At 47.7% G+C, this 9,948-nt stretch overlaps 1 protein-coding gene and 1 pseudogene across 1 annotated transcript; both read right to left on the bottom strand.

The window, feature by feature from the left end:
• Nucleotides 1-5,030: 5,030 nt before the first annotated feature.
• On the bottom strand, nucleotides 5,031-6,016 carry LOC101777108. The gene has a single exon (XM_004958192.4). The coding sequence runs from the start codon at nucleotides 5,719-5,721 to the stop codon at nucleotides 5,248-5,250; it is 474 nt and encodes a 157-aa protein (XP_004958249.1). The 5' UTR covers nucleotides 5,722-6,016; the 3' UTR covers nucleotides 5,031-5,247.
• Nucleotides 6,017-6,220: 204 nt separating this feature from the next.
• Nucleotides 6,221-8,224, bottom strand: LOC101776694 (annotated as a pseudogene).
• Nucleotides 8,225-9,948: the final 1,724 nt, after the last annotated feature.

Here is a 9,948-nt window from a genome sequence, read left to right as displayed (position 1 = left end):
CATCACAACATGATATACATGCTATTCCCTTTGCCTCACGATATTTGGTCTAGCTTCAAGCCGACCGCTCTTTCTCGATCCTGTGATTCGGAATCCCCTTGTAGGTTAACTCTTAACCGTACGTAGCATGGCCATGCATTTTCGGATCCGATCACTCGAGGGGCCCAGAGATATCACTCTCAATCAGAGAGGGGCAAATCCCATCTTGATTGACCATGTCTCATAGCATGCTTCTTGACAAACCCGAAAGCTACCTTTATAACTACCCTGTTACGGCGTAGCGTTTGATAGCCCCTAAGTAGGTCGATCCACATCTAGAATACATGCGACAATCTCAGGTCTAAGGACAAAGCGTATATGTTGTTTAAAGAGAGAACTACTTCTCGTGTTGGGTCAGTCCTAACACATGTCTCCACATGTGTCCACATTATTAGTTCAACATCTCCATGTCCATGACTTGTGAAACATAGTCATCAACCAATACATGTGCTAGTCTAATATTCATGTGTGTCCTCACATGAACTCCGACTAGGGACAACTTTAGAATAACCATACAAGTAAAGAGTTTCACATACAATTCACATAATTGCAAATCAATTCAAGTAGCCTTTAATGGATATTCAATGAACACAGTATACAAATCATGGATACAAATGGAATATCATCATCTCTATGATTGCCTCTAGGGCATACCTCCAACACGTGCGTGGGCTGCCGCTACATCCAACTGGTCGCGCCGGTCCCCGCGCTCGCAGGACCACCCCACAGGCCACCCACCCACGCTGTATCCGCTCCTGGAGATAAGAGGAGATAAGGGATAGGTATGGGGCGGATGCCTGTCCCTGGAGAGATAAGAGGAGATAAGGGAGATGTAGGGGTCATTTGTGTTGGCAGGCCACCTAACGAACCCGCCAGCACAAAGCCATCTGTGCTGGCGGGTACTACCCCGGTGGCTCCAGTCACCTTTGTGCTGCTGGGTGCCAATTTCGCCCGCCAGCATGCTAATTTCGATGTTCCAGCACAAGCGTAGTGTATAGTTGTCAACCAATGTCGATTTTTCTTGCAAAGCGTTAATTTGAGCAAGCACAAGTAAGGTTTGTGCATGCGCATACCACCCGCATGAGAGCTCAGATTATGTCAGGATAGAACATGACTTTAACAAAGAACAGAACCAGCTCGCAACGGTGACAACGCGAGGGAACTAGAAAAGCAGACAAAGGGACAACACGAGATGACACCACAAAAGCAGCATGGATTCCTACACCTACAACTACTCTACTTTGAACACCTATGTCATGAACGAGAAGGCCACCAAGAAGTAGCGTCGTCTTCAGGAGTGCTACGCGAGACATCAGGCTTGTGGATTAGCTGAATCGAATGCCAAGACTTATGAGTAGTGGTTTAGACCGTGAAGAGTATCTTGGCCCCTTAAGTGGGTTTTGGTGAATTAATGACGTAAGCTTAAGTGTCTAATGAAGTTTCAAGTGCATAAGCAGGTTTAACTGGAATGTTGGACAGAGAGCACTTGTGATTGACCACTCAAAAGGAAATGAGTAGATCTAAGGCATACTTTGAAGGCTGAATTTATTTTTAGTTTGAATTTGAGTATAGGAATGCCACACTATTAAGAGGGATGCGTAATCTCTGGTCTTTACATTGAAAAAGGTGTTCAAGATGACCTAACAAACCTATGAGAGACACCTTTGCACCTTCACATTACATGGGGAAACTTAGATAAGTGCTGACTTGAGAGCTTCGGACTTTTTCAGAGAATCTTCCGGAATATTTTGGAGTTTGCAGAGTTTCCGGAGGAATTTCAGAAGTCCAGAGTTTTCCAGAAAGTGTTCCGGAAGAATTCGGAGGTTCCGGAGTTTCCGGAAAAAGTTTCGAAAAATTCCAAAACTTAACCCCCAACGGCTAGTTTTAGGGTGAAGGGGTATAAATACCCTCTCACCCCCTCCCACAGTCTTCCTCTCGACCTAACACTGACCTGAGCTGTTCAGAAACATTCAAAGCTCATCTTTACTCCCCTCTTAGCCTTTAGGTGAAGTTTTGGTGGGGATTTAAATAGGGATTCAAGGGAGAGCAAGGGAGACTGCTAATGAGCCGATTTCCCATCTCTTGAGCACCTTGTTTTTCGTCAAGCTGGTGGTTTCGCGATTTTTACTCTTGGAGCTTCAAGCTCCTAGCCGGCTAGGCATTGCCCGTGGAGCATCCAAGGATTGTGGCTACCCACGAGAAGTTTGTATTACCCCGACGATTGAGTAAGTGACTCTAGCTTGATCCTTATGGTTGCTTGAGGGAGGAAAGTGGCTTAGGAGTGAAAAGCCCACCCTTCGTGGGTCCTCAACGGAGATGTAGGCTTCAAGGTGTGAAGCTGAACTCCGGTAAACAAATCCTTGTGTCTCTTGTGCTTGTTGTTCTTAAATTTGTTCATATTCAAACATAGAACATATTCTAGGGTTTGTACTCGATCTACATTTCTAGCAAGTTTCCAACTGTTCTACCTTGTGCCAAAACCTAGAATATCCTATTGCTTAACCTATATTCGGCGATTTACTTTTGAGCAAGTCTTTCATAGAGGTGTAGTGCAATCTCGCTAATCTCCGGAGAATTCGTAGATTTCTCCGAAAATTCCGCAACTTGCGGAATTTCCGGAACAATCTCCGAAAACTCCGAAAGTCACTGATAAATTTGTTGGAAGTTGTGAAAATTTTCAGGTTTGACTATTCAACCCCCCCCCTCTCAGGTTGGAAAGCTGAATAAGGCCCAGTAGCGAAGGAGAGCCCAAGAGGGCCGTGAGCTCTGACGGTGGATACTTAACCACCCATGATCTCCTGTAACATACTATGAAATGTAATCCAGAACTTTGAATCGCCTGTCTCCCCCGCGGTTCAGCTGCGTTCTTCCATTCCCTGTCCCATATTCTTGCTCTCTATCCGAAATTCCCCTTCCAATCCTGTTGAGATCATAACAATTGGTATCAGGAGCCTTTACCCCCACTTTACCCAGAAATTTTTTCCCCAATTCGTCAAATCTCGCCCTAGCACCGTCGAGTCGCTGCCGTGGTGGCGCATTGGGCGAAGGCGCGGAGCCAGCGGGTGGCAGCGGCGTGGCGCAAGCGGAGGGGCGAAGCTCGGCGCGCGGTTGGGTGGAGGAGATTGAGCGCAGGTGGGAGAGATAGGCACACCGCTTGATTGGTTAGCCAGAGCTCACCGTCCTGTCGAGTCTGGGCCAGGGGTTGGCCGGCGGCAAGCCGCCAGTGAGCAGAGGCCACACAGCGGGCGGCGCACAGGCAAACGTGCGGGCGCGTTCTGGGCGCGCGCTGGGGCGGGGTGCGCCTCAGGGCAGGCCAAAAGGGCCGGGTTTGGGGCCTTTTGCTAAAAACTTTTCAAAAGAACTTGTGAAACTCCAAAAGTAAAACATGTAGCCCTAGTGTCCAGCTCCAAGTTTTACAAAAAGAGTTTTCTCAAAAATGAAACGGATTTGAAGTTACTAGGCTCCAAAGTCGGCAGGAACGCGCTCCTCTCGGACTTAGGCATTTCAGCAGTTTTGATGTAACTTTTGAGAGGTTTGGGATTTGAATTAGGCAAGGGTGTTATTGAAGCAATTGTTCCTTGAACTTAGGACTTCAACTTCTATTAGGGACTTTTCTCGAGCTCAGTTCAACTTTTAGGAGGAACAGGCTTGACAAGCTGCACGCTCTGGACGTTCTACCAGACTTAGCGCAGAAATGCATTTGTGCTGGTTTGACTGTTTTGAGTAACTTTGACTGAGCTTTTGAACAGGTTTGGTTGTAAATTAGCCTTGGGACAGTATAACAAAGTTGCAACACACTCGCAGCACTACAACTTTTATTAGGGGTTCGACTCGAGTTTAGATATAGAATTGTGAGATAACAGGTTGCAAAGTTGAGGAAAAACATGAATACCAGGACTTAGGTCATTTGTAGGATTTCGATGTACTCCTGATTTGATTCTTCTTTTTTACCTTCTCCCACTCCAAATTAGCCAAAGTGCTATCAAAAAAGTTGTTTGAAATTAAAAGTTTTACAACTTCTATTTGGACAAAAATTCAAGTTTGTATATAAAATCTCAAGTTCCCTATTTAACTCCAAAAAGAGCTTTTTTATGGGCAATTGACATTTCACTTCCTCTTCTTAGTGACTAATGACTTTTTTAGGTTTAACTACACCTAATTAAGGTAGAGTTGTTACACCCTACCCTCCTCGTCGGTTTTGCACGCGTGATTCCCTCGTCATTCCTTCTCAACTCGCTAAGTGCATGCAGAAGAACAGCGGATCTGATTTCATTGGCAAATTTTTTATGAAAATCTTCTCTCTCATATATACTTAAAATTGATTTTAGGTCACCAGTTTTACATACCTCTTCAAAAAAATAAATCATTCTATGATTTGAAATTTGTCAAAAAATAATTTGTTGTACTCAATTTGCCATTTGTCAAAAAATAATTTGTTGTACTCAATTTGCCATGTGTGCATGTGCGTGTTTAGAGTCAATTATGGCTAATAAATAGAGACAATCAAAGTTATTTTACCACTTACTAATATGCTCTAAAATCTGTTAGATAACTTATCTTTTATAATGGAGGGAGCACCGCGGAATGATCTTGTTCTCCAACGACATATCGTCAGGTACTTCTGCCCTCTCCACCGAAGTAAACCATCGCATCAACAGCTAAATTAGCGCAGTAGCAGCCCTAGCCTATGTTTACATTTGCGACGAGAGGGTACGACGACCTTGACTACCAACAGCAACGAGAATCATGTCGCCCAAAGGAAAAGAAGGTCCTACTGGGTACCCACCGTCGACAGCTCGAGGGCACTGTCGCCTGTACCCGGCCACCAACTGGGGCCGGCCCGGCCGTGAGAATGCTGAAGCAACTCGCTCCAATTGGCTGATGGCTGGTGCTCCCCATACCCATCCAGATTCGAGCAAAGCAAGCACCACGCAGGGTACGCTTTTAGTCTTTTTCAAGTAGTGGATCGAACTCGATCGTGCAGCTTGTGTTGCTATGCAACGGCACATGAATGTACATAACGCGAGGTGACTCGTTCATTACCAATAATGCCAACTACACGCGCAGTACAATATGATGCACAAGACTACGACATCACAGTCGCGTACGGACACATCAAGCCGTGCATACACATACACATATACATACGCCCTATCTCGGACTCTCGTACCGTACGTATACACGAACGCACGTATACGTGCGGACGCGCTAGTACACGAGGGGCTTCCTGGCGCGGAGGTCGCGGAAGTAGCGCCGGGGGTCGTCCTCGAACACGTCCCGCGGCATGCGCGCGCCGCCGCGCCCTGGCGCCACCATCAGGCGGCCTCTAGGGGCCCTGTTGCGGGCGCAGCAGCAACGCCAGCAGCAGCGGGCGACGCAGAGGAGCACGAGGGCGCCCAGGGCGGCGGGTAGCACCACGGTGACGGCGACGTGCAGCCACTGCCGGAGCGTCTCCGAGCGGGTATCCGGCGGGAGGAGCTCGTCGACCTTCTTGGCGAGCGCCGAGAAGAGGGTGGCGAGGTAGGCGAGGATCTCCGCGGCCTTCGCCTTCACAAGCTGCCACAGGCCCGAGAAGAAGTCGACGGCGCCGTCGAGGTCGAAGCCGACGGCGACGCTTCCCGCCTTGGCGGAGATTCCAGGTAGGAGCAGCTTCCTCGCCGGAGTCCCTGCTGGGAAAGCCATGGCGTCGCTCGCAGCTTCGCGGAGAGGGGCGTTTTGTGTTTGTGAATTGTGACACTGTCGCTCTGGCTCGACGAAGGAACCACTTGCGAGACAATATAAAATAAAGGAGGTAATAATCGATGGCGCAGAGAATCGGCCTGTGCATCATTGTACTATGGAGTGGAGTGACTGCTTTATTCTATTTTAAAAGGAAAAAAAGATTTTTGTTTGCATACTGCAGCTCTGTCTGGCTTAACTCCTAAGCTATCCATTTCGTTTTTTCTTGCTTGTAAAATAAATTCCTTTGGTCCCATATAAATACAACTTTCTGGTTTGCATTGTCCAATTTTTTTTTAAGCCGACGACAGGAACTCAACTGAGTTTCCAGCCCCTTTGATACAGGAAATATTTAAATACTAATTAGGATTAAATATAGGCTTTACAAAATCAATTGCATAAATGAAGACTAATTCACAAGACGAAGCTATTAAGCCTAAAGTAAATATGTGTTAATCATGAATTAATTAAGTTTAATAGATTTGTATAGCGAATTAGCCTCGACTTATGCAATTAGTTTTTTAATTTATTCACGTTTAGTCCTTCCAATTAGTATCCAAACAACTCGAATTAAAAATTAGTCCACGAATCTGAACCCGCCTCGGACCGGCCCCGATTTAGCGAGTGATAATCTGATATTCGATTTGGCCCATATGCAGAGCATATTTTTGAAAGATCATTGAGCCTAGTATAGCAAACCAAGTACTGCATTGGCAGAGCAATGATGCAATAGATAATTTCTTGATCGCGCTGCTCAGTGCTCGCTACGCGCATTCGACGGGGCCGCGGAAAAGAGCGGCGACAGGCGCGGCAGCGATCCTGGCGACGGTTACCGTGCAGAAGACGGCGGAGGCCACGACGGGCCCAGCGGCGTGCAGGAGCAGGAAGTAGAGCGCCGGGTTCGCCACGAACGCGGCGCGCGATATCAGCATGCCGTCGGCTCCCGGGGCCTTCATGGTGGCGACGGCGCAGAAACGGAGGCACTGCGCGCAGGCAGGTAGGAGGCAGGCGACCGCCCTGCCGACGCAGGCGACCGCCCTGCCGACGGCCATGGCGATGCAGTACAGGCCGAGCCCGAGGAAGCAAATGGCGTACGACGGCGTGCAGGGTCGACCCGCAGAACCTGACGAGCGCCACGAGCAGGAGGACCACAGCGACGCCGAGCACGAACGGGAGTGCGGCGGCCTGGAGCCACTGCCAGAGCTCGTCTAGCTTCTGCGATAGCTCGTGGGTCGCGCCAGCCAGAGCGGCGAAGATCTTGGGAAAGAAGCCCGTGACGAGCTGCCACATGCCGTCGAGGTGGAAGCTGATGGCGCCCGCGGCGTCGGCGACGTTGGTAAGGAGCCAGTGCCAGAGCGACCCTAGTTGCTGGGCGAGCTCGTGGGCCGCACCCGCGACAGCGGCGGAGAGGTGGGCCAGGATTCCGGGGAAGAATACCGTGGCGAGCTGCCACAGGCCGTCGAGACCGGAGCTGATGGCGCCGGCGGCGTCGGCTGTGGTGGTGGCAAGCCATTGCCAGAGCGTCTCTAATGGCAGGACGAACTGGTGGGCCGCGCCCGCCAAGGCGACGAGGATCCCAGCGAAGAAGCCCGTGACGTGCTGCCACATGCCGTCGAGGCCTGCGCTGATGGCGCCCGCGGCGTCGGCGGCGGCGATGACGAGCCACTGCCAGAGCTTCTCTAGCGGGAGAACGAGCAGGTGGGGGGAGCTCGCCAGGGCGTCGAAGATCCCAGCGAAGAAGCCCGTGACGTGCTGCCACATGCCGTCCAGGCCGGCGCTGATGGTGCCCGCGGCGTCGGCGACGCTGGTGACAAGCCACTGCCAGAGCTTCTCTAGCGGGAGAACGAGCAGGTGGGGGGCGCCCGCCAGGGCGGCGAAGATCCCAACGAAGAAGCCCGTGACGTGCTGCCACAGGCCATCGAGGCCTGAGGTGATGGCGCCCGCGGCGGCGACGACGACGGTAACGAGCCACCGCCAGAGCAGCTCCAGCGGCAGGACGAGCAGGTGGGCGGTGCCCACGAGAGCGGCGAAGAGGTAAGATAGGATGTTGGAGAAGAAGCCCGTGACCAGATCCCACAGGCCGAAGCTGATGCCGCCCACGTCGGCGACGCCTTGGGCGATGGCGCCGCCATGCAGGAGCTTCCTTGCTGCCGTCTCAACGATGGCCATGCCAGATGCAGCGCTTCTCTCAAGTGAAAGTGAGTGGAGCGGTGTGCTTCCGCGCTGCTGAGTGTATAGCAATGTACAAAATAGCAGGCTACGGGATTTAGCGTCGAGCTCCGCTATAGCGCGCCGTTATAGCCCGTTAATTAATATAATAATGTTGTAGCGGCAGCTAGCATCAATCGCTATAGTCTCGCTATAGCCCGCTATTTCGTATGGTGTATAGGAACACATATGCACATTAATTTACTCAAAGAAAAAGTCACTCTCGGGTTTCATGAGCTCACGTTCCCCATGCAATTCCTCTCGCGCTCCAATGCTCCATACCAATCGATTACCAAATGCTTACTCTCAAGGTCATGTTTGTTTTGCATATACTCCATTAAAAGCGAGTCTTAATGTGTAATTTCATTATACTATTCAGTCTTAATGTATAATTTCATCACACTATTAACAAGATTGTCATGTCAACTTTTCAATAGAATGAAATATCATTTTCAATGCACAGTTTCATTGCACAATTTCATAGACATATTGCAGCATTTAATTCTTCAATGATATTATGATCAGATGTGTCATGGGATGAAATAAAATGGTCTTAGGCCATTCTCAATGGGAGTTTCATGGATAATAAATGAGTTGCCACCTAAGCAATTTTGATGACATGGCACACTATTGATGAGATGAGAGAAGAAAGTAGTTTCATGGGGATGAAACCATGTGTACACTGTTTCCTAGAACTTTGTGTCTTGCATGTAGCCTTGAAAACAACAAAAGATATGAAACTATGCATTGTATGAGCTATTTCATCAATGAACTAAATACATTGTTGCTTATGTGGCATTATTGGAAACATGAATATGAAACTTTGCATTGAGAATGGTCTTAGTGGGGTTTCATCCAGTTTCATGAGACTTGGTGGCTGTGCCTGAGGAGTGTCATGACCATGAAACTCTCTTTTTCTCTCCCTTCATAAAAATCCTGCCAAGTCAGCAAATATGCTGATGTGTCTAACAATTTATTGCCATGAAACCCCTTATGACACCTCCACTGAGATTGATCCAATTATAGGATATTGATTTTTTTTCAAACTTTAAATTAAGAACAACTTTTAATGATCAGTAATATAATAGTCATTCAATAACTTAGTCAAATAAATTAAATGATCAAAAGTATTGTTTAATCAATTTGTACATCTATCCAATTGTATAAATATTTGTAGAAAAGATGAACAGTCAAATGAATAAAGAATCAGTAGCATTAAACATGTTTAAGAACGGATATAGTACTACAGTAACAAACTATTGACAATCCATAGGATTATATAATACAATAAGCTGACTCGTGCAAGCCTGTTGCCTGCTGGCCTCAGTAGCACCTAGTCGTTCACTGGACCGGCTGCATATGGCCTCGCGTCGCCGATCATGTGCAATGCCGTATGTGAGGGGCGAGGGAGAGACACGAAGAGACGATCAAGAGACTCAAAAGAACCTCACATGAAACATAATAGAGGAACTGAGCACTGACGGAGTGGCTAGTAGGGGCCATGACCCCCCTTAAATTTTGCAATATCTTGGTAAAGTTAGCAGATGTTAGGTATAATTGCTAGCTAAGCCTAAAATTAGCCCCCTTTTCTTGGTGTTATTCACCCTCCATTCTTTGTTAGCCCCTCTCAATTTTGCTTCAAGCTCCGCCAATGGAACTGAGGAAAGGATAAGGATAATGGGTACTACAATCTTTTCAACTATTTTTCATATTTTTCTAATTCATGTAATTATCACTTAACAAAACATACAACATGTATTCTTTAAAACAAGCAACAATGATATATAAAGATCAAAGATACACTTGATCACCATGATTCATGTATCCGTGCATGATATAAATAGTACATAGACAACTTAGTTAAGTTATTGTACAAGTGTTATGTTTTGCTATTTGTGTGTGACATTCAATGTACTTGTAAATAACAATTGTCTACATTGTTGGACATGTCCTTATTATATTGTAACTGTGTGGGGTGCTCGA

The sequence above is a fragment of the Setaria italica genome, chromosome II, assembly GCF_000263155.2.
Source record: "Setaria italica strain Yugu1 chromosome II, Setaria_italica_v2.0, whole genome shotgun sequence".
Lineage (NCBI taxonomy): Eukaryota > Viridiplantae > Streptophyta > Magnoliopsida > Poales > Poaceae > Setaria > Setaria italica.
Note: the sequence above shows the minus strand (reverse complement) of the source record. Positions and strands in the feature narration are given on the sequence as shown.